This window comes from Dryobates pubescens, chromosome 3, assembly GCF_014839835.1.
Source record: "Dryobates pubescens isolate bDryPub1 chromosome 3, bDryPub1.pri, whole genome shotgun sequence".
In the NCBI taxonomy this organism is placed as follows: Eukaryota; Metazoa; Chordata; class Aves; order Piciformes; family Picidae; genus Dryobates; species Dryobates pubescens.
In genome coordinates, this window is record NC_071614.1 from 32,662,233 (window position 1) to 32,686,937 (window position 24,705).

Below are 24,705 nucleotides of genomic sequence, written 5' to 3' on the forward strand. Positions count from 1 at the left end.
ACTCTTAATAATCATCACAGTAAAAGCTACAGGAAATAGTTCAAGATAACAGCAAAGAAAGTTTTTTGTTCAGACCTAGGACTTCTCATCTTATGTGAACTTAACAGATCTTAAATGTAAATGGATTTACTGCCATACTGTTTCCACTCTAAAAGATGCTGAAACCATCACTCTGGTTGTAGCAACTGTAATTCCCCTTAGGCAAAGCTTCAAGGAGTGTCCCTCTTGTTAATCTCTTTATTGCCACTATCACTCAGTCACTGTTGTAGGTCAAATTACAGAAGAGATGTGTCACTTCTACCATTCCCTTTAAGGAGCACATAAGCATTGCTTGATCATGTTGATGTCTCTCATGGCTGTAATACTCTACAGATACTTGTCCAGGTACCAGCACTGCTGTCTGTATCTGTGAGTAGAAGCAACTGACTATGTGGTGGGCTAAAAAACCTCTATGATTGTTAGAACAAAACTCTTGGAAGCTGCTACAAGGAAGGGTGACTTCTCAATTAATCCTTCCAAAAGGGGGACTACTTGGAACTGTAGCCTATTTGTTTTAAAAATCAAGTAACAAACAAAACAAGAGGCATGCAGAACAAGTGAAGTAGTTAACAGTGTAATTAAATATTTATATAATCTGTGATCTTAACATGAGATGGAAAGATCTGACTTGTTTTTCAGAATGTAATTAAATTGTCTTCAGGCTATCTGCATGTATTGTCTCTATCACTGGAACCAATATGCATGCAAGTTGTTTGTCTTACTATGTAAGCACTAACATTTGAGATGTACTGAGAAACTCACACAAACTCATATATTATCAGAGACCTTGTTCTAAAATGTTAGGGCATCATGAACAATCTGTAGCCTTTAAAGAGAAGTAAGAATCTCTGCTACACAGAAGCATGGAACTGGATCAAAAAACATAAACCCCTTGTCAACGTGAGGAGGAGAATAGGCGAGATAAGGATGTTTTAAAGGCATCCTTTAAACACTACACATGCAGCAGCAAAACTATTCTACTAGGTCTGCTTCATATTTATAGGAAAAGCTTCATCTATCATTAGTGCAATTAGTTCTGTTTTGTATATGCCTGTGTGACATTGCAAAGTATTCACCATAGTTCACAGTGCTCTAGAGAACTCTTTAGGGGTCAAGACAAAACCAAGATCTGCAGAATGTACATAGCTACACCTAACTCTAGTAAACACACCTGAAGAAAGATATTTGGCATGCATGCAGCATCTGGTGTGAAAGAGCACAACTGACAAAACACTGATCAGTATATGCCAACCAAAGCTTTATTCCAGCTTCAACTGCTTTATAATGGCACCAAATGCAGGACTTCAACCTGAAACAGAAGAAAATCCTTCCCCTCACAAGCATCAACTTTTCTTAGATGAAAAGAAAAAACCTCCAAAACCCAACACTTAAGCTTTGTCTGTATTGTTGCTTGGTTTCAGGAATGTTGGAGAATGTCAGGATCTTCAGCTAAATCCGAACTGCAGCCAGTTTGTGCTTCTACAGGGAATAAAAACTGATTAGACCAACAGAACATTCCTATGAACTTACATAAATGCATTAATGTCTAAAGTTGTAGATCTACAAGGTTTCAGACTAATATGATTTAAAAGACCACACTTCCACAAAGCTATTGTATAAGGATAAGGTGCTTGATAAAACAGAACTGCCTAAGAAGATGAAACAAGCAATCCTCCTAGATTTCAGTCATGAGTTCAAGTCATTCCTGTCCCTCAGTGGGCTTAACATAAGCCCCAGCAAAAGGTTTTGGAGCCTGTCAATTTCTTATCTTCTACTCAAACTGCCTTTACAGGCAGTGAACCACATGTGCAGGAGGATCCAATTCTGCACCATGTGGCTGACTGACCTTAGCTCACATTTTCTGTGCTGGTGCTTATGCTAGTACACTGCAAAATATTCAAGAACACAGACAGTAGGGAAGTTTGGACAAATAGCAACCAAAAATGGGGGGGGGAGAAATGGTAAAGACTGTAAAAACATCAAAACCAGAAACTGCAAGAACCCCCCTAACAATAACCCTGCATTTCAGTGATGCAATTGAGAGAGAACTTTCAATCAAGTTCTTTTAACTGCTTCTTTCACCAACAGGTAACTGGATCTCAGTTGCAGGCTTCATTATTTGTGACCTGTAAACCAGTCATTTTCAGTACAGTTGTACTGAAATAGAATTACCAATTCAGTCACTCAAAGTACAAATGCTGTTTGTCCTTAAGCTTAGTTCAGTCTCCATCAGGCAGCCACTGGTGAAACACAGGAAAACTTGCCTAGAGAGGTTCTGGAATCACCATTCTTGGAAAGATCCTAGACCTGAAAAGAAGCTCCTAAGCAACCTGATCTCATTGACCCTGCTTTGAGCACCTCAAAATGTATGTCACTTTCAACCCAAAGTGCGCTATGATTCCATAGATTACAGGAATAGGATATAATGGGAAATAACCTGCACAATTTCCTTTGTTACACAGAAAGGTGTTTGCCAGTAACACTTCAGTATTTTTAAGCAGCCATAAAGATGTATGCGTCCTATTCACAAACTATCCTTTCAACAACTAAAATGGTATTAAGGGATTGGGCCATTCAGTCCCAGACTACAATGCTTAAGAGTCTGCATAGCAGTTGTTCATTTTGCCCCAAAACCAGAAGCAACATTAGCCTGCTGGTGGTCAATGCTTAAAACCTATCAAAAAAAATCTTTAACTTCAGTGTACTACCCCACAGCTTCTCCAAGATGCTCAATCCACTGGATTGAATAAATTGATCTCTATTCAAGACAAAGTAGCAGCCTTTACTGCATGTAATCACCATTAAAGTCACAGTACATAAGATAATAACTAAGAAAACTGTAACAACAGTATTAGAGTAGATACATAAGCTCATTTTTAAAGAGGGTTTCAACTGTTTTCTAAATAAAGCATTTTCTAGAAAACTAGAGAGCATCCAAACACTGAATATGCAACCTCTCTGGAAGGTTTAAGGTGGTCTTACCTTGAAGAGCGAGCATCTCTGGTATGGACTGCAAGTTTTCTGTTGCCTAAACAAAAGGGGATTCTGTTAGGAAGCTGTCACTGTTGCCAGCATAGTTCTCCACTGAAGTGCTCCCATTAATACTAGACCAATTTTTTACATCAGCACTGCTAGGCTCTTACCACTGTTTTCACTTTAGAACTCCCTACAGTAGTCTGCCCACTTCTTGCTTTTCTGCAAAAAAACTGCATGTATGGAACAAACTGGAAATTCATTATCAGTTATCATCATCAGTAGCATTCCTGACAGCCTGAGTTTTGGGTTCCAGAGATCAGTTCTTCATTCACTGGTACTTCATGAAGAGCACCGGTGAAAGGCTTACTATAATTTCCTAATTACTCAACAGCGTTATCTTTCACAATTTATTATTTACCTGTCAGTTACATGCTTTACTGGCATGACCTGTCAAAAGCCACATACCAGCATTGTTCTACAGCTCTTGATTAATAGCAGTCTTCAGTAATGTTTCTTCCATCGAGCTGTGTTCATTAATCTGTTCTAAGACTCAATTCACAGTCCTCAGGCCAAATGTCTGACAGCTTTATTATAAATATCTATAGAATCTACATAAACTATTTCAGTTACATTAGAGAGATGCATATAAATCTATTATCTTCATAGAGATCAGTTAGAGAAGGAAGGACAGTATGTCTTAAAGATAAATACCATGCTTCTAGCAGTGGGCATGAATGCACAGATTTACATTAGTGCTATTTTGCCTTTCTATTGTCATGACAACACAGGAAGAATCACAACTAAACTCAGAGAACCTTTTTTAACTGTCAGCAGAGGCCAGCCTGGACCTGTCCAGTCCACTACCACACCACCATACCTCAGATGATCTGCAAGCCCAGTCAGGAATGCCATTCCAGACGTTCTTAGGGTCCACAATCTCCTCACTGCCACTGGAGAGATTCAAGACCTGTAGAGACAAAGCCAAATCGTAGCTAGCACAGCAGCGGATCCTGAGAATACACTCAGCAAATAAGACATAGTAAGAACACACAATTGAAGACTCCCTGCCTTTCAAGAGGTTTTCAGCCTGTGACTTGCAAGAGAGCACTTAATCCCTAATGTAGCTGAATATTGCTACCAAGTCTGCTTTATGCTCCCCCGGGTTTGTAACTTAAGTATGGTGAGAGAGAAAGGCTGGAAAACCCACTAGATCAGAACAAGTAAGAAACCCATAGCTTAAAACAGTAGTAGCAATAGCCCATTAGCTTATAACCTATGGTTAAACTTAACTTCCACAAATCATTAAGACATTTCACTTAAGTAGGACTAGTTGTGCATTCACTATTAGAGTGTAACTTAAGTTTCTTCAAGTTTCTACTGTTCTAGTGCCAGTTCCTCAAAACATCTGTAAAATAATGCCAATTTTCATGAGCATTTAATGAAATGTGCTATAGAGCACAGCTCTATAGCAGAAGTTCCAGGCCTGACACAAACTGGAGCCAGATCCTTCAGCCTTCCCAGTCAATGCAGGGGAATATAGTTTGAAGGGAGTACAAAGTGTTAACATAGACCATCCGATCCGTTTGAGACACTACTACTGCTTCTCTATAGCCTGTAAGTCCAGAATCACCCTTTACAATACTAAATCTTAAATTTTGTAGTAGACTTATGTAAATTACTCAACGTTTGCAGGAAGACTGAAGAAGGACCAGATCTTAAAAATGCAGAAAGAGTGTTCAAACCATACTTACCCTGGTACCTTCTTCAGATACGCCCAAAATGCGTGCCTTGCACCAATTCAGAGAGGTCCACACCACACATTCAGAACCAACAGAAAAGCCCTTCAGGTTACAAGTGTACTCACTGTGTTCTACAAAAATGATGGCATATCAATGAAGGAGGAACACAAACTCTCAAAAAAACCCCAATTACCTCCCAACCCTTCTCCCATATTGCCCTGCCTCTCTCCAAACTTTTACTTCAATAGTTGGAAGTCAAAAATTTGTCATCCTAAACAGGCTCAAAAATGTATTTCATGTTTGGAAATATATTTCTAATCATAAAACTATTAACCTCTCAAAGAAGATTAGTTGCTTTTAGACTGTCTCATTATTCAATGAGACACTACACTCAGTCTAATGTCCCTAGCCCATCAAAGCACACTGACATTAACACTAATACAGTAACTTCTCAGGGAATAAAAATTAAAGTTTTCACAGAAACAGTATTCTCATGTTTCAACATGCACAATATATTTAACTCCTTAAAAACCAGAAACTTTACCTGCATTGCAGTCAGTCAAGTTCTCATGTTGCCTTTTTTCCACTTCATCCCCAGGCTTACAGTCTGAAGACTGCACAGGTGTATTTCCACATTCTTGAAATGACTCAGTCAAGTCTTCTTTCATCCATTCTTCCACATTACAGTCCTCTTTCTTATTCTGCCATTCCTTACATTTCTCAGCTTTGTGGTCACCCAATTTTACAGTGCAAACAGGCCTCTGATTGGTTAAGTCTTTTGTAAGAAATGAAAACTGACTTCCAGTATTTGAACTTTGCAGTGCAGCATGTTTCAGTCCTAATGAATCATCCTCCCTGTCTTCCTGAGACAGCTGCATATCAGGTAGCATCAGTTTCAGAAGTTGCTCAATTTCAGCACCAAGCACATCATGAGTCTTCAGGTCCAGTTTCTTGTCATGACTATCACCAGATGAAGACAGCCTTAGAGGAGGAGTCTCTACTTCCATCCAATCATCTTGTGCTTCATGAATTGCAGACAAATTCAATTCCAGTTTCTCTTCCCTTTCTTCCAAAGCAAGCTGAACATCAGATGGAATCAACTCTACTGTCTTCTCTCCATCACTAATTGGAGGCAACGAGTTCTCTCTCTCACTAAGTGATGGTAAGATTTCAAATTTCAGAGCTTCCAACTCCCCCATCTGCTCACTCACAACTTGCAGATCAAATGATTCTTGTTCCAACACTTCCTCTCTTGCTTTGCTGCCCAGAAGTGTCGGTGTTTCAAGTGATTTTGGTTCTTCATCACAGGAAGACTGTACTGGAAGTGCATCTAGCTCCACTATGAACTCTTTCAGATCATCATATGAAGGGTACATTTGTAATTCTTCCAGTTCTACTAATGTCCCTGTTTCATCACTTGAAGACTGTACCTGGAGCACTGGCAGGCTTTGTGCTTCTTGTTTGTTTCCTAGGAAAAGCCTGGTTTCGGAATCAGTGCCTGTCGCCTCTTCAAACATTACTCCAGATAATTCTTGTTCTGCAGCTTTCATCTCACTCCCCAAAATATGAAGACTACAGCCTCTCATTGGTTCTACTAACATGTTGTTACTGCTGTCTTCTTCAGACATCTCTTTACCAAAGTTACTTTGATACTCAGCTATTCCACTTCCATCATCAGCCTTTCCAGACACATATGCAACAGCTCCCACTGATGCATTTGCTTCTATGGTATTTAAAAACTCTGAAGTCACACCCAGGAAAGGTTCTGAACAAAGCAAAGCACTTTCACTTTCTTCTTGAACTAATGAACAAGTATCAGTAGTTTCGCTTTTGAGACAAAGATCCACATCATTGTTTGAACATCTGTCTTCCTTTAAGAGGTCCTCAAGGTTTGAGAAAGCACTGTCACCAGTTCCACCATAGGCCTTCCAAAAAGACTTCATCTCTTCATTGATACTCTTGCCAGAAGCTTCCAGCTTGACAACAGACAGAGGGACTTCAGAAGCTTTATCTTCCCGAGTTTCCATTACTTCAGCTTCTAATAAGAGGTCTTTGGTCATATCATAAAACTTTTCTTTTGCTTCACTAAGCCATGAGCCCTCTGAGGAACAGAAACCTGACAGGCAACAAGTAAATGCTTGACAAGGAACTTTGAGCAATTCACATGGAATCTGTTTGACCATTGTCATGCTAACAGCCTCCTCACTTCCATAATCCACGTGTCTAACAACTACAATGTCGCCTTTCACGCTCATGACTTTAGCTCTGTAGAACTTTCCATCTTCACTATACTTTACTAGACAAGCATCACCACTTTCAATACAAGATACACAATCCTTCAAGCAGTTTAGTCCAAGGTTTTCAGCTTCCTGTATTTTTTCCTCTATGTAGTTCATGTCTTCTGTATCAGCACTCTGACTCCAAAAGTATTCTGGACCATCTGCCATTGTGACATAAATTTTTACAGTTTGACCTACTGCTGGAAGCTTCCAGATAAATGTTTTATAATCACTTACACAGGAAATTTCATTCTGTGCCTGAGGAGGCAAAGGCTCACACACAGTTATCATGTCACTGTTCTCTCTTCTATCAAGTCTCTCTCTTGAACAAGTTCTTTCCCTACTTGTAAGATTTTCATCAGCTAAATCCACTGTTACTATACCTTGATGATCACTGAGAATAACTTCCCATTTATCTTCAACCTTCTCTACAAATTCACATGTTAGCAGAATGTCACTTGTTCTCCTGATGAAGTAAAGCACTGCTTTCTCTGCCCAGTCTGTGTTTTTTCTACATTTAAGTCCACCTAAGCAGCAGTGAATGCTCATTGCAGGAATAGATGACAACTCTTCAGGGAGTCTGTGCGCTTGACCAGCATTAATTACTGAAGTATTACCATAATCAATGTATTGTATACTTAATGAATTGTCAGAAGTCTTCTCTTTTACTACTGCTCGATACCACAGACTGTCTTCCAGATAAACAGCACTGATTACATCTCCTGCTTGAAAAGGCTGTCCACAAGACTTGTATGTTTGTGTCCTATTGTTTAAGCATTCTGAAATGCTGTTAAGCTGATCCTGGTCACTTTCCAGCTGAACATAAAAATCGAGTGGATCATTTACATGAGACACATACACTAACAGTTTAAGAGCTGGCACTATCTTCTGTTGCAGCAGATCAGAAACATTTTTAAGCATTATGGACCCATCTTCAGCATCAGATTTAATATCTGACAGTGTATCCACCTGGACAGAATGCAGAGACTCCTTCCCCACTTTATCTAACAAAAAAGCATCCTTCTTACTGCTAAGCATTTCATCAGATTCTAGTGATCCAGCTGCCAGATCTCCCTTCCTAGCAGACTGGAAAACGTTTGCATCATCTTTGAAATGACCTTTGCTACTGCCACCTCCTCCTTGGGCTTCAGATGTGCATTTTTGTCTTTCTACAGAACTACTTGCATTTAAAGGGGACTTTGCAGGCTCATTCATCTCATTCACATCTCTATTTCTAGAGCACAAAGTTTCATCTTCTACATGCCTACACAATCCTGCGTTGTTTATTAACCTTAACTCCTCCTTCAGTTTTGCATTAATCTGAGTACTGCCATCAAATAACTCAATCAACAGTTTGCCATCAGATTCCCTTCCTACTACTATGGCTTTTAATTGCCTTTCTAAGACAGCTTGCTTAAACCATCTTGTAGCTTCTTCGGGAACATGAGCTATATTAGGTAAGGAGCATTTTATGGCCTGCATTGGCAAAAACAAGATATCAAAAGCATCACTGGGTAAATATAGCAGCTGATCATTCTCTACTGTCTCTGTATTGCCAAAATCCACAAAGAAAACTTCCATATTAGAGTTTGTTTTTGTAATTATTGCCCTGTACCAGTGATCATCAGTATACTTTGCCAGACACAAGCTCCCATGCTTTTGCAAGGTTTTTAAGCTGGTCACTGTTTCACAGAGGCGACTGATGTCATCAGTAAGCTGTACTAAGACATCTGCATGTCTTTCAAGTTGGCAGTAAAATACGCATGGATCTTCAACATGTGTAATATAAACATCTTCCTCACTCCCAATTTTGATATCATGCATAGAATAATAGTAAGAATGAAGCTGAAACGAGGGTATCAGACACTTCTGAGGAGACAAATGCATCGCCACACCTCTCTCGGTCAAAAACTGGCAAGCACTCTGAAAAGGTGTTCTTAAGTCTACGATGTTAAACAGCTCATTATTGTTTATCGAAGCCAAGGCAAATATTGTACATTTCATTTCAACATGAGAGGAAGATGCATCAACAAACTCCTGAAAAGTCTGAATCGCTTCTGCGCTCCAAGCAAGTGGATCCTGATCATTTGCTTGGATTATGTTGTAAAGGCTGCACCTGAAAGCCTGAGCCTCTAACCCAAGAAAGTGTTCATTAATTGAGCGAAGGTTTGTCAGAGAGACCAGCTCTCTGTTGCCATAGTCAACATACATGACTTCTACTTTTTTTGCAGAAGGGACTTCACTAGTAATTAAAGCCCTGTACCACTTTTCATCCTCTGAGTACTGGGCTAAACATACAGAATTTGGCCAACCAGGTGGGTGGGATGAATTTTTGCAATACTCCTGAATTTCCTTCATTAGTAACTCAAGGTCATGGTTATTTCCACTTAACTGACACCAAAAGTAACTTGGACTTTCAACATATGACACAACTACATTAACTGTACTTCCCACTTCTAACTGACCTCTGTAAGAGGGGCTGGACTTCATTTCCACATAAGCCTGTCTCAAAGAGACAGGCAGATTTTCCTTGCCATTGTACTGCTGAGCAGCAACAGACTCATTCCTTTTAGAATTGGGAACATCTGCCACAGGGCTCTCTCTGACCATCACAGCCACCTGAGGATTAAGTGCTCTATCACTTCTGTTTAGATTAGATTCTTCAGGCAGCTTCTTTTCTGCATTTATTTGGTATTCCTCCCTAGCACATGCTGGGGCAGAAGCCTGGCTCACAGCCTCATCAGATGATTTCTGAAGACTTTCAAGTATTTCACTCCTCTCGTATTCAGCATACCCTCCCTGGGTCATGAGTTTACTTACACTTTTCTTCCCTAATTGGGACTGGTCAAAAATTTCAACTGTATATTTGTCACCCCTCATGTCCAAAAAATGAGCCTTCAGTGCCTTGTCCAGTACAATCTCTCTGAAGGCAGACACCGATGATTCACTCCAACTCCCTCCCAAAGGGGAGACACCTGCCAAACAACACTTGAGAGCTAAAGCAGGTAGTTCCCTGAAGCAAGGCAGCAGCTCCTTCACCACACACCGATCTACAGTTTCCATATTGCCTCTGTCCACCAGGTGTATTTCTACCCCACTATCCAGCACCCTGGTGATCATCGCTCTATAAAAGGCACCATCTTTCCCACTAGCACAACAAAGGGATCCAGGCTGCAGGTCCCACCCAGCACCACCCAACTTTGTGGCATGGGAGTAAAAATTCCACATGTTCTGCTTCAGCTTCCTGAAGAGCTGGCAATGCTCATGGAGCTGCAGCCAGAACTCAGATGGATCTCGGATGTGAGAGACCTGCACATTGTACAACACATCCAATTTCAGATGGACACCAACTACAGGAAGAGAGGCCAAATCTTTGTGAATTAAAGCAACAGGAGGTACTTCTGGTAGCAATTCCAACTCTCTGGCTGCAAACTCTTCTTGCTGCTCCCCAACTTCAGTTTGGCTCACTAGGCAGCATGCCTGCATCCCAAAAAGATGGTTCAAGTTGATGCCATTTTCCCCATACAAGCTCACATAATAGAGATGCTCAAAGGAATTAAATGCATTGATGACAGCAGTTACTCCTTTGCCTAGCACCAATTCTTTCAGCTCATCAATTTGTGATGGGGACCAGCCATGACCCCCATCTGAGATACCCTGAAGAGCACATGCGTATGTCACCACAGGCATGCGAAAACACTCAGCAGGCAAATGACGCAAGTTAGCTCTGGTCACAGTCTCCTTTCTGCCATAGTCCACAAAGATCACTAGAGCCATTTGCTGGTCCTGCTCTCCAGAAATAAGCTCCAGCAGGAGTGCACGGTACCACTGGCCATCTATGCCACGGGCAGCACAGGCCGAACCCACCTTGGGCAACAAATCCAGCTCCCACTGGTTGTAAGTGTGGAACATAGCATTAGAGAGACGGTGAATCTCCTGGGACAGGCTCTGCAACTGACAGTAGATGTGGTGTGGGTCAGAAACATGGGTCACTATAACGGGCTCTTTCACACCCACCTGAAGCTGTGGGTAGAAGTAATCCAAGGCAGGTGTCACCAGCTGGTATGAGAGCAAAACGCTAAGAAGCTGTGTCACTGCAGATGTTACAAGGGAATGTGCTAGAGGCTGTAGCTTGGACTGATTCCTTATGTGGCCAGAAGATACGCAGCATCTGAGAACCTGGCAGAACCTACTGGGAGTGACCTGCCTGGCTAGGCCCAGGTGATGCATCTGCATCACAAGCTGGGGCAGCTGAAGCACTATGAGCTGGGGCATCACCACTTCCCGCACCAGACCAGACACCTCCTTGCCATGCAGGCAGCTAAGAAACTCCATAGCTTCCACTGTCCAGGTGGAGACTAAAACGTTCTCAGAGGCTACCACCCTGGAACCTCCATCAGGCAGGACATCAGCCACAATAAAGCCCAGTGCCTCTGGGGGCAGGCAGAAAACCTCCTTGAAGCCCTGCACCAGGTAACAGGCAGACGTGACAACTGTGCAGCCCTCATCAAGCAGGAACACACGGTACTGCTGGCCATGACGACTCACCACACAGCAGCGGTACCACTGTCCAACCACCTCCACCAGGCCCAGGTCTCCAATCTGTAGCTCAACCCCACTGGCCACTCGCCTGCTGGGACCTGAGGCAGTTGCCAGGTGCTGCTTCACCATCACCTGGATCACACTGCGGAGCTGGACATAATCAGCATTGTGCTCACCCAGCAGCCCCCAGAGCCACAGGATGGGCACCTCGGGCCGTAGGCCGACGGCACAGACCCGCAGGGACACGGTGGCGCCAGGCTGCAGCATCCCCAGCCTGAAGCTCATCCCACCGGCTCAGCCCTCCCCGTCTGCAGGACGCCGAACTGCTTCCCCACGAGGGCCAACTGCTGCCCCACGAGGACCAAGTGCCGCCCCCTGCCGCCCCGACCTCATACGGTACGCGCCGCCCACGTGACCCGCAGGGAACGTTTGGGCGGCTGCCCGGGTGGTCGAGTCCATTTTGATCCCCGCGGGGGTGAAGGGTGAACGGGAAGGGCGGAGGGGATTATTACCCCCCCAGGGTGGTCGTGCTAAATCGAGACAGCTAGGATTCGTCACAAAGAGGAGGGCTGTGCTCGGGGCAGGCTTGAATCGCAGAGCTCGACGGAGCTGCTCTTGCCCAGGATGGAGCGCTCCACGCCGGCTGTGTGGCAGAGGAAGGGCCAGGGCGCGGGGTGAGGGGAGGCGAGCCCTCCGGTCCCGCTTAGCCCCCATTGGCGAGAGCAGGCTCCAGGGGCGGGGAGCACGCGCAGGACTTGGCGCCTATTGGCTACCCCCTCCGCCCGGCAGCGAGACCTTGCCGCAAGCCGGCTTCAGGCTCCGTCAGCGGTAGAGGCCGGGGCCGCCCTTGGGCTGTCATCGTTCGATCTCTGCGTTCGTATGCGACTGTTCCCGTGGCTTGAGACATCTGTCTCCACCAAGTGCTGTCTTCTGTCTTGCTCAGTCTTGAAGATTAAATTAGTTTACTCTTAGAATATGGGAATTAATTTCGCGATCGCTTTAAAATAAGTTGACCTGAAACTCGTTTTGCATAAGGAGCTTGCTTAGCATGAGTAGCTAGAGTAACTGAAGCCTCAGGCCACAAGCAGTGAACTGATACGGCACTTGCGCCTTGGGAAGATTTGAGACCCTGCATCCTGTGAAAAATAAGGTAGCCGGCTCTCAGCAGCAGCTACATCTTCAGGAAAAAGATTAACCAGCTTGCAGACAGGAGGCACAAGAGGGCCCCAGACCCAATAGTAATATTACTATTGGACTGAACTGTCATGTGAGGGGGAGGTAAGCTTAGATTTTAAAGGTATAATTCCCCAAGAATTTCATTTTTGGGGATCCCTTTCCAGAGATTCCCAGCTCAAGCTGAAATAAACTGACTCTGTGGTAGAACATAGGATCTAAACTTTACAGTTAGGGGCTAAGACTACAGCCAGCCACTTCTTCAAAGAGGCAGACTTCTCTCAAACAGGAAGTTTAGAAACAAAGGGTCCACTCTGAACCTCATAACTCAACAAGAGGCCTTCTTGGAATGTTCTGTAATACTCAGCCATCTGTAGCATGAGGAAGGTGACACTGAACTGAGGGAGGTGAGCATCTAGGGCTGTCCTGCCTGTGGATGGAGCAGTCACAGGTAACCACCACCTCTCATAGGAACTCGGGAAATGGCAAATGTGGGTGCTTTGTTTGATGGGCCTCTCCAGATAGCCTAGACTGTTGCACTGCTCTATTTCATCTGTTCAGTTGTGGAAGTGTGTGATGTCTCTCTGATTTCACATCCCTTGTCCCAGGCAGACCTTTCATGTTCTGACGGTGCTGCCTTACAGCCTTTAGGGACATTACTTAGAAGTGGACATGTGAGGAAGGAGAAAGCCCAGGACTTCACTGAGCCTTTCTAAGGCCACAACAGCGTCCAGCCCAGGAATCACAGTGCAATTCTCAGGATAATTCTTGGCTTCTGAAACTGAAGCTGGTAAGTCTAAATGAATATGGTCAAGCACTTCACAAGGTAGAAACTTATGTTTGAAAAATTTGGAATTAGAAACCACGAAGAAGTAATACAGAAAGTGACTGTGAATTATCCTATTCACATTACTTTTTTATTTTTAAATACAAAATCATAGAATGGTTTGCATTGGAAGAGAGCTTTAAAGATCATCTAGTCCAAATTCCCTGCAGTATCTTCAATTAGATGAGGTTGATCAGAGCCCTGACCAACCTGACCTGGAATGTTTCCAGGGATGGGGCATCTACCACTTCTCTGGGCAACCTGTGCCAATGTTTCACACACCCCCTGCCCCTATTTTAAAATATTTATTCCTTCTATCTAGTCTAAATCTCCCCTTTTTTAGTTTAAAAAATCACCCCTTGTGCTGTCACAACAGGCCCTTGCTAAAAAGATTACATCCATCTTTCTTACAAGCCCCCTTTAAGTACTGAAAGACAGCAAGAAGGTGTCCCTGAAGCCTTCCTGAGGCTGAAAAACCCAAACTCTCTCAGCCTTTCTTGATAGGAGAGAAAGACTAGGAACCAGCACTGTTAGATCTAGTGTTTCATAAAGATCTATATTAAGATTAAAAATGGTTTTTCACTACAAGACTTTTAAAATTACTTTTTTAAAAACTCAGTAGTTGGTACTCCTGCATATCCATCACCAGGGTTATCTGTGTAACAGGACTGTAGGCAGGACCACGCAGGATGTACCTGAGGAAGCAGCTTTGACTGCTGGTTTGTATTTGCTGCTGATGGCATGCAAGAAGGAAACAACTGAATTAGTTTCTCAGACTGATAACCAGAAACATAACAATATTACCCACTAATAATGGTGAGAATAATTTTTTCCAGGCTGGAGTCACACAGCCAAATGCATGCAGCCACAACAGATCTACCATACAATCAAAAAGTTGAAGTGCAAGGCAAGAAGGTGCCCAAACTGTACTTAAGCAGAAATTGGCACACTGAAGATACTAGCTGCATACTAGTCCTGAAGAAATCTTGAGTATTTACTCAGAGAGCTAAGTCTTCTACAACCATTTCATTAGTAGACACTGCTAAATCAGAACAGCTTAGTTCTGTCTACGTTACGATTGCTTTTATGCTGCATTTTTGCCTCCCAATTGCCAAAGATAAGCCTAGTGACAAACATTAGCTGTCCCCTTCCCTACAAAATCTGGAAAGCTTTAGGTTTAAAAAACATTGATCACTCCTTTTAGGTTTAAAAAACATAAATCACTCCTATTAAAACATTTTGTGGTATGGAAGAAAAAAATAGATCTTCACCTAGATTGAAAATGGGCACTGTGTGTATTAGCATGAAAAAGTGGTACCTTAGTGACTCAGTTTGTCATGTCAGCACTGTGACTGTCACAGGACAAGTAGTTTAACTCAGTCCAATGGACAGCATGTGTACTATAAAACCCTAAAGAGAGGCAGGCTTTTGATTTCCTAGGTACAGGACTGGATTTCACTCATGGACATTACTTATATGGTTGAGTGAAGGAGGTCAAAGAGGAACACAAAGACTTCCACCCTTTGTGCAAAGCAAATTTGAAATTGGGTAAATTCCTTTAATCTTTTTAGGGTCCTGTCACTACACTACTTGGTGTGCTGTGACAAACTAATGAGGTAGTCCATGTGTGTGCAAATGTAGTAAAAACAAAAATTCTCATAATTTTATAGACTGGTTAGCTACAGAAGATGTTCAATGATGTGTTTTAACACAACCTGCTCTTGTCCTTTACAAGATGAACTATCTCTCTTATCAGACAAGTGAACAGTATTACATTCTACTTGTTTGGTCGATATTTTTTACCTCTGTTTACTGCTATAGAAAGCAGATGCTGGCTGCCAGATGAAGCATTATTAGGACAATTTTATCCTGCAGATAACTCAAATTTCATATAGCAGTTTGACAAGCAAATAGTATCCTTAAGTGCTGGTTATTCCTGATCACTAAGGACTGGATTAGGGGCAGCAACCTATACATGTGATCCTACTCCAAATCTTCTAAATTAATTAGTTCCCTGTGGGGTTGGGATGCCTTGTAGTATGAGAATCCAGCCTTCCAATTTTTCTTTGTTTTGAAGTGTTTTCATGATTTTAAAAAGAACTGACTCCACAGATCCTTCTGATCTGTTCATACGTAAGCCAGAACACCAGTGACCAAGGAGCCTGTGGAAACAAACAGAAGTGACTCAATGAATAAACCCATTAGATTTAACTGTCTCTTAAAAATCATAGAATGGTTTGGGTTGGAAGGGACCTTAAATATCATCTAACTCTGAACCCCTGCCATGAAGAGGGACATCTCCTACTAGACTTTGCTGAAGGCCCCACCCAACCCGGCTTTGAACACTTCCAGGGTTGGAGCCTCCACAACTTCTCTGGGCAGCCTGTTCCACTGCCTCACCACCCTTGTGGAGAAAAATTCCATATTCTTAATGCCATGTTTTTCATTAAAAAAAATTTTGTAGTGTTGCATATGGTTAGGGCTATTCAGTTTTTCACAAGGACACCTAAACCTTTCATTTTTCAGTTTCAGTTACTTCAAAACATAAATGTTTGACACGAAATGTTTCATACTTAGGGGCTACTTCAGGCCAAATGCTTTTAAAAAAAATAAATAAATGTTAAAATCTATAAGGTCTATGTGTTCTAAAACCTTAATCAGAAAATTACATCATTCTCCTTGCATAAAATCTGTATTCTCCACCCATTTAGTTGAGATGCTCTTTTTTTCAATTTTTAGTATTTTGTTAGAGTAATTAATGTTTGGCAAAAAGCTGCCTTGTCCTTAGAAAAGACCTTTTCCTGCTCCTCTGCAACACTCATTAAACATTCCCAAAATTACAAGCCTTTGGGAAATCTCCATTGGCTGATGTTCCATGGAAATTGTGAGCAGTAAACTCACAAAGGACCCATCAATACTGTATGTGCTCTGGTTCAGGGGACTGAGCAGCACCTTCCTGTAATTGCTCTTACCGGAAGTTGCTGGCCACTATTGCACTGAGCTAAATTAGAGAAGGAGGTTTGTTCATAATCTGGTAATTTAAACAGTGTCAGGACCTTGAAGCCCACTGGCAGAGTCTAGACACAGTCACACTGTTAAATTCTTACAGACTTCTAAATTTAATCCTGAGAATTGTCCCTTGCCCAAACTAACATTCTGCTTCCCAGGCTCCCTTGGCTTTACTGTACAGACATTGCTGTAATGCTCCAGCAGTATGCAGGAGAAAGCACCATCCTGAATACAAGAGGAGGAAAACTGAGACCTGGGCAGGATGCAGTAATAAAGCAATTCTGGGATCAGGAGAGAAGGAATGAAATTACTAAGGATGCAAAGGGAATCCCCAGTGAGGAGTAAGAAGGGAACAATGGAGAGTTTGGGGAAGGGAAAAAGCAGGGAGATTAAAATTCTTTAAAAAGCAAGAAAAATCACTAATAATTAATCAGAACAGCATTTTCCAAATTGAAGAGGTGCAGTATGCAATGTGGAGGAGGTTGTGTCGTCCACTGCATTCAAGAGACCCAACAAGTTTTGGGAAAGTGCTGACACAGAAAGAACTCCTTACATTTTAATGCCACATTGTTCAGCTATCTTACAGAGTTAAAAGGCACTTACCATTCGCATCCAGGTTGGTATAAAGCCTTTGTATAGAGACATAAACCCTTCACCCTGTACACTTTGAATCAAGCAATCCATGGAAGATTTATACAGCAGACCTCTAGCAATGTGCAAGGAGAACAAATAGTGTTAGGATTACAAATATGCAATTAAAAAACCTGCTATACCCCCGGCTCTGGAAATTAACCTGTATCTGTTAACTCTGTACAAGCAAGAGCTCTTTAGTAAGCTCACTGGAGTATCATCAGAAATTAAACTTCCCCAGACAACTAAAACAAGAAAGTGATCATCAGAAAGATGAAGGGCAAATTAGAGACTTAGTACTTCCCTCCCATTGAAATTATTGAGACTTAGGTGTTCTTCCACTGAAAAATTGGTCTCTGAAGTGTCCCTACCTTCCCTGCTTATCTCTCGGCTGGTTCATTATCCGGGTTTTGACCACATCAGCTGGAGTTCCCAGAACAGCAGCTACCAGGCCAGAACAGCAACTGCCAACAGTGACAGATACTTAAAGAACAAACTAGGATTTATCATGATAATTGAAGCATCATGATTGCAGTTCTATTAATATATATTAAAACAGGTACAAAATTGTTTTGGTTGGAATAGACCTTTAAAACCATTAAGTCCCACTGCTAAACTAGTACTGACAGTCAACCACTAAACCACGTCCCTCAGCTCCACATTTACATGTCTAAAATACCGTCAGGGATGGTGATTCCACCACCTCTCTGGACAGCCTGTTCCAGTGGTTGATGACCCTTGCAGGGAAGAAATTTTTCCTAATATCCACCCTAAACTTCCCCTTGTGCAACTTGAGGCCATTTCCTCTTGTTCTATTGCTTTGCTGCAACCTCCTTTCAGGTAGTTGTAGAGAGAAAAGATGATCTTCTACCTGTCTCTCCTTTTCCCCAGGCTAACCAACCCTGGTTCCTTCAGTCAGTACTCATAAGATCTGTTCTCCAGACCTTTCACCATCCTCATTTCCCTTCTTTGGACATATTCCAAACAACCCCTCATTCTTTCTCTGGACATGTTCTAAACAACCCCAGTTCCCTCAACCAGTACTCATAAGAACTGTTCTCCAGACCTTTCACCAGCCTCAATGCCCTTCTTGTAGCAAGGGGCCCAAAACTGAACACAGTATTTGAGGTGTAGCCCTACCAGTGCCAAGTACAGGAGGACAATTGCACTTCCCTAGTTCTGCTGGCCACACTGTTTCTGATACAAACCAGAATGCTGTATCACAAAATCATGTAATACCTCATAGCTTAACACAAATTCGATTTGGGAGGAGGTTTGCTGGTATTGCTTCCCTCACTCTGTGTCCGGTTCTGAGGCAGGACCCACCTGCAATTTATTACATTGTTTATATAAAGAAGATTTCTTCATAATTTAAGGGAGGAAAAGAAGCTGCAGAGTTTATATTGCTTATTCTTACATTTTTGAAAACATTAAAAATAGGTTAGATAAAATAGTGTCAGTTCTGGCAAAGTAAAAACCCCTGTGCTCTCACAGACTATGTGAGGTTTTTAAACACATTAGCAAGGCACTTCTATGGAGGGCAGTTTTGTAGCAATGACTGCTTCCTTTGTCTTGTGTCTTTTGTACAAAGATGTTCTCAAGTAGATACAAAGGTAGATTTTATTAACAGTATCATGACCAAAGACTAGAGACTTCTGCTAGCACAGAGAGGCAGATCATAGAGGAAGGATAGAAATACTCCACAGTGGAAGAGGTAATTTGGAATATGGCACCTGGCAACACTGTGAGTCAGGCTGTTGTCCACAAGTGGTGTGTTCAGAAGCAAAAAGTGTTTCACTGAGTCATAAGTGGTGAGATCTAGAAAGAGGATAATGAGAAAAACTGGTATTGTCAGGAGGCAGTGGAATCTGTGCTTTTCATTACTGATGCAGGGTGGAGGCTTGGCAAGACCTAAGCTTCCAGTGCAGCTCCTCCCATTGGTACAGTTAGCACTCACCCCCCAGTTTCCAGTGATGGTTGTGGTACCTAGGTCCTGTAGCTAGACAAGTGAGTATGTGCTCCTTTTCACTACTTTCTTCTCTGATTTACTCCACAAATGATAAAATGGATCCCAAATGGAAAATTCTGCAAAATAACTCATTAACCTGTCCTGGTTTCACCAGAAGCCAGCCATGGGCTGCGGGCTGTTACCAGGTTTGAGTCAGCTGGGGCAGGTGACCCAAGCTGGCTCACAGGTGTGTTCCAGACCATAAACCTCACACTGAGTATAAAGGGGGAAGGTTGCTGAGGACAGGCGGTGCTCCTGCTTGAGCTTGTTCTGATCCTGCTCCTCCGTTTTCTGAGGATCTGGATAATGGTGGAACCTGGCTGCCTGTGCTGGCTTTGCCCTGCTCACCTTGCTTGGGCAGTAGGGAGCTGAGTTGTGACTGGCAAGGTCCCTGCTCTGCTGCCTGTGGAACATTTTCAGCTCCCAGTTTACCATGCCACAGGCTCAGGCACAAACGGTTATTTTTTAAGCAACTTGATTTCCACAGGAACAAAACACTCAAGGCAGAGGACACCTGCAGTGTATTTCAAACAGGTCCCCAGTGTAGATAATAAAGAGACAAAAACAGAAGAGTAGCTGACCTCTCCTGTCTGAATCTTAGATGTGGCCCTACATGCTGCAGACCAAATTATGAAATTTACCTCCCATGTTCACCAAAGCAGCTCTCTGGACATTTGGAACCCATCCAGCCCAAAGGCCCCGTATTCCTCCTTCAGACAGGATCTTCATAAATGCGTGGTGCACTCCTCGAAACCTGAAATCAGTGTGCAAGTACCAAGTAGAGAGCATATTCCAGTGTTTTGTTGTGCCAGGTCCTCATATAGGAAAGGCAATTTATACCTACAAGGATCTGGCTCTCCAGGTCCATTTTTTGACCCATCTTTGATTTTTTATAGAACCATAGAATCATTTTGGTTGGAAAAGACCTTTAGATCATTGAGTCCAACTGTTAACTCAGCATTGTCATGTCACCACTAAACCATGTTCCTCAGCACCATATGTACAAGTCTTCTAAATACCTCCAGAAATGATGACTTAACCAATTTCCTGGGCAGCCTGTTCCAGTGCTTGACACACCCTGGTAAGCAGCAGTCTGGTTGCTAATGACAGATGACTCTTAGATCCCACAGCTGGCTTTCAGTGCTAAATATATGAGACACCAAATGATTCCTGTGGTTTTGGATGCAAAGAGCAGCATGTCCTGGTACCTGCAGGAAGGTCTTGAGCCCTGCCATCTTCAGGCAACCCTCACAAGCCATATCCCCCATCCTTTCTTCCAGCTTCCATTCTGCAGAAAACATCCCTCCTTCCTCCCAGCAGAACACTGGCATGAACATGCTGCACACGCAGGGTGGGTGAGTGTTTGTGGCCTCTGGGACCAATACATCAGAATAAGAAGGCAAGTATAAATGGACTAAGGAGGAAGTCTAGAATTCCCCACTTTCTCCACTGCCCAGAACCATTGTGTGCTTCCCAGGTACTGCTTTCCCCCTAAAAGGGCTCCAAGCAGCTGGGGAGATGGTAGAATACAGAAGGAGCCACACCCTCAACCAAAGAGTTGACAGGAAGACAGGAATGACAGGAAGAAACCTGCCAGTTTTGAGAGGAACTGACCGTAACGGCTTTCCTTCCAACTTCCTTTTTCCTTCCATCTGCATCTGCACCTTCACCAGATCAGTTGGGCTGGCGAAAAACTGTCCGATGGCACCTGCAGACATGCCTCCAACTACAGCTTTCCTGCCAAACAGGGAAAGAAGTTATACTCCAGAATACACTGATAAATCTTAATGAACCGCAGTGCTCAAGCTGAGAGTACAACAGCAATAGCCAGGTGAAGCAAGTACCAATGGTTATTCTTTAACAGCTAAAGTTAAGGTAAAAATTGTGGCGACTGCAGGAAGTTAAAGTAGCCAGTAACACCTTTGCCAATTTTAAGAAAGGGTTAAACCCCTAGTTTGTATTTACCCTCTTCAGGGTAGGTGAGCCATGAGGCAGCTTTTAGGGCTGCAAGACTCCTGTAACAAAGACAATCCTCAAACAGGCAAAAATATAACTATGGCACATTACCAGAGAGGAAAGCTGTCATCCTCAGCCCTGCCAAGCACAGAGTCACGGAGATGTTCATACACAACCATCCGAACACCAGAGTACACTGTGGAAAACAAAAGCAGGAGGCGCTTCTTGGATGTGCCATTTCTGGAGGTCATAGCTCTGATAGAGAGTTCGAGAGTGATTGTAAAACACCTTAGAGCACACCTGGCTGAGCTGGTCACTGCTCTCATGTTCACCATCAAAATGGGGAAAGTGAGAGGGCTGCCTGGTAGCAATATAGACCCAGAATCTTTTAGCATCAGAAAATCTCTCTGGCTGAGCCATACATCTGCCAGGAGGCAGCACGGCTTATGCCTGCATGCTAAGGAGATGAGACCTCATTGTTTTCCTCTCAGCTGGTGCCAAGCACAAAACCTGCACAAGTGCTTTTGAGGTTTACTGCTGTCACAGTATTTCCAAGGAAAACACAGAAAGCTGTTACCTGTGGCCAAGCTACTAATAAATTCATCTTAGCACTTGTGACTTTTTCTTTTTTGTCCAGCCCAGGCCCACTTCCCTCAAATAAAAGTGATTTATTGTCTGCTTGTACTGAAAATCTTTCTTGCAAAGACAATAGGAAAATTACATTTTGTTTTTCCAGAAGCCAGAGTAAGGCTGTGAAGAAACAAGCAAGAGAAGGAAGAGACAATATTGAGCCAGCATCCCATATATTTCAATGTGGGATTGCAGGAGGGAGCCAATAAGTCCGTGCAGATATATTTGAAGTACAAGATGATGTGGCAAGCTTACTCCAAAAGGCTGTTGGCCACAGAAGGTAGGATCCAAGTTTGTCCCATCACAAGCAAGATAATCACCTATGTGGCGGTAGACAGCCGGCGTGGCTCCTTGCCAGAGCTTTTGTAAGCCTTCTTCTTGCACAATGCCAGCCGCGGTGCACAGCATGCCACGGTAAGGGACTGTCTGGCCAGCAGCAACTCCATTGCGATGAATAGCAGCTTCGCCTTGGACCTGCAGTCGAGTTTTTGTGAGATCCAGGGGAAATGTCACTGAAAAGAAAGAGAAGAGAACCAACCAATACAAGTGCAGCTGCAAAGAGATCTACCGCCCTGGTAACACCTGCTCCACAATCCCCACTGACAGGTGGCCAAGGGAGCTGTGCACGCACTAGCAGGCAGCAGGGGCTGTACCCAGCTGGGGTACAGTTGATTTGTGGAGAGCAGGAGATTCACACCCAGATCTGTCAAAAGTGGCTCAAGACATGAGCAGCCAAAATACTGTTTGACATTCTTGTCAAACAGTAAGTCTTTCTCCCTTGCCTGTTTATGCAGATTTGTTATGCAATGCATGCAGTTTCCAAGAGACTCTGCTCCAGTTATTTCCCCTGAATAAAGATCAGTCAAACCTCCTTACTGAATGTGTGGCCTCTCCAATTCTGCCCAGTGTAACAGCAGCACACGTTGCAGTCAGGAACACACACACAGTGGCCATCACAATGCAGACACACATGCAGGTGAGCACCTATCCTACCAACCACTCTAAAACATGCTGCTTTTCTGATACAGGCACAAAACTCAAGCTTAGCCTATTTTTTTCTCTCAGTGAAATAACTGGTGGCCAGGGAAAGTGATCCAACTTGATCTCAGCTTTACAGGGCTGCTCCTGAAACATCATGGGTATGTATTTGCTGCCCCTCATTTCTGTTCCAGGCCAGGAGTGTCTCACTGGGTTATGGACTTCCCCAGCTTATCTCCAGGAGCAGGTGTTGTCTTTGGTTCAATACCTCTGCAACGCTCTAAACTACAGCATCCTTCCAGAGCAGGACTTAGAGGTACTAGGGGAATGCAGTCGCCGCTGAAAGCATCAGTGAATTTACATTCTATTTGTTTATTGAGTTTGGTATTCATGTTTAAAGATCAGCACAGACTGAGAAGTTAAAAATCATTAGAGCAATGCAACAAAATTGCCTGTAAGAGCTTGTAGAAATTATATGCAATATGTTAGGAAGTATTCCAGATAAATGACTGGTCCCAAAGGAGAGCTACACCGCGCTGCTTTCCAGCAGTTCAGCAAGCAATTTACTGCACTCGATTTTTACAGGCATCTCCATGGTAACCAGAAACTAAGATTTGATTTTTCTTTGATGAAACCTGAATTAACTACGCAAAGCAAATTCGTGAAGAATGCAGCCCCTTGCTACTAACTTAGGCAGCAGCTCATCCTGCCGCTTTTGTCTTCTTCCAGAACCCCAGCAAGCACACAGTCTAAATTAGTCACAACTCTGTTCTGTGTTAATGACTGCAGCCCTTTCATCACGGAAGGAAAGATTTAAACTTGAAACACCCCTCCCTCCAGCCATAGTCAGATGGCAAAAAGAAACACTTGCCAGGCGTAAATTACTGAAAAGTCACAAGGAGCAGAGCAGAAGGAACAGATCTCCTGCAGCAGACAAGCCACAGCAGACGCTGAAGAATGAGGCATCTGGGGATTGAAATTTCCCCCTGTAAGTAAGTAAATTTTTACCCCCTTCCCTCTCAGAAAGTCGAGCGAGTTGTACCTAGTTCTGCCACAGCCGCTGCACAGGCTGACAGAGCAAATTTGCTGGCCCGGGGCCATCTCTCTGGAAGAGGTAAGCTCTTTTCTTCTGCAGATGACATCTAGCGTCTGACATGAAACGGCTAACCAGCCACCCTTCGAGGGTCTGGAGCAAAAGCAGACCCTAATTCAGCTCTGTTCTGAGTCGTTTAGAAGACAGATTGCTGATTGTCATGCTTCTCCAGCACCAGCAGCATGAACCGCAGCAGCCCAAGCGTCCCCTGCAGATCTGCAAGGTCCTCGTGCAATGACACAGGAGACTTCGGCGCAACAGGATCCTGGGAAATGTAGTCTGTCACCGACGCTGCCCTCTGCCAGGAAACCAGCAGCGCAGGTACAGTCACACGTACAAGTTTACCCATTATTTAATTAAAAAAAAAAAATGTATATAATTAATGAGACCTCAAGATTATGAGAACACATGCTTTCTGGGTTGCTGTCATTGACAGCAGTTCCCCTGGAGCCCCAGACTGTCCATGTGTCAAGCAGCTGTGCAACCATCTGAGATGGACAAATTGATACAAATCTGGTTTAACGAAAGCTGCATTAGCTACAGCTACGTGCTGAGCTGGAGAGATGAAGTGCTTGTAGCAGTTCATGCCTGCTGAAAATTAGGCACAGAGCTGTACAGTTTGAGCAAGGGGGGATGCAAACCTGGGAAGGATGAAGCTGATCTCTACCCAAAACCCCACAGATGAAAAGTTTAATGCTTTTCCTGATGGAATGCTGAAGGACAGAAACCAAACAAGAAACACTTAAGGTTGGAAGGGACCTTGAGACTGACTGGGTTTACACCCTTCAGGATCACCTAGCAGGTTCTCAGAACTGTGTCTAGCTGGG

The 24,705-nt window shown here is 43.3% G+C and overlaps 2 protein-coding genes across 4 annotated transcripts; both read right to left on the reverse strand.

Annotated features, from left to right (window-relative positions):
* Positions 1-4,748: 4,748 nt before the first annotated feature.
* On the reverse strand, positions 4,749-11,874 carry TDRD6 (tudor domain containing 6). The gene is made up of 2 exons (XM_009905325.2): positions 5,299-11,874; positions 4,749-4,885 (listed from the first exon to the last, which is right to left on the reverse strand). Exons 1-2 carry the CDS (start codon positions 11,858-11,860, stop codon positions 4,752-4,754), a joined length of 6,696 nt encoding a protein of 2,231 aa, XP_009903627.2. The 5' UTR covers positions 11,861-11,874; the 3' UTR covers positions 4,749-4,751.
* Positions 11,875-15,079: 3,205 nt separating this feature from the next.
* Positions 15,080-24,189, reverse strand: SLC25A27 (solute carrier family 25 member 27). 3 transcript variants are annotated; one of them, XM_009905304.2, is made up of 9 exons: positions 23,828-24,189; positions 22,128-22,319; positions 21,289-21,373; positions 20,836-20,958; positions 19,863-19,975; positions 18,947-19,031; positions 17,585-17,677; positions 17,187-17,289; positions 15,080-15,736 (listed from the first exon to the last, which is right to left on the reverse strand). In XM_009905304.2, the coding sequence occupies exons 1-9, from the start codon at positions 23,925-23,927 to the stop codon at positions 15,665-15,667; spliced, it is 966 nt and encodes a 321-aa protein (XP_009903606.1). In that variant the 5' UTR covers positions 23,928-24,189; the 3' UTR covers positions 15,080-15,664. The 3 variants fall into 3 exon arrangements, with proteins under 3 accessions (XP_009903606.1, XP_054035898.1, XP_054035897.1); XM_054179923.1 differs by lacking the exon at positions 21,289-21,373; XM_054179922.1 differs by lacking the exon at positions 17,585-17,677.
* Between the last annotated feature and the right edge of the window lie 516 nt (positions 24,190-24,705).

What these genes read in the sequence shown, in the direction of transcription:
- TDRD6 (XM_009905325.2), bottom strand. Translation starts at nt 11,860, where the DNA reads ATGAGCTTCAGGCTGGGGATGCTGCAGCCTGGCGCCACCGTGTCCCTG. An exon ending in CTTGACTGACTGCAATGCAG is followed by an intron (nt 4,886 to 5,298) that starts GTAAAGTTTCTG and finishes TCATTTTTGTAG; the next exon opens with AACACAGTGAGTACACTTGT.
- SLC25A27 (XM_009905304.2), bottom strand. Translation starts at nt 23,927, where the DNA reads ATGTCATCTGCAGAAGAAAAGAGCTTACCTCTTCCAGAGAGATGGCCC. An exon ending in GATGACAGCTTTCCTCTCTG is followed by an intron (nt 20,959 to 21,288) that starts GTAATGTGCCAT and finishes CCTGTTTGGCAG; the next exon opens with GAAAGCTGTAGTTGGAGGCA. An exon ending in CTGACTCACAGTGTTGCCAG is followed by an intron (nt 17,678 to 18,946) that starts GTGCCATATTCC and finishes CACTGTTGGCAG; the next exon opens with TTGCTGTTCTGGCCTGGTAG.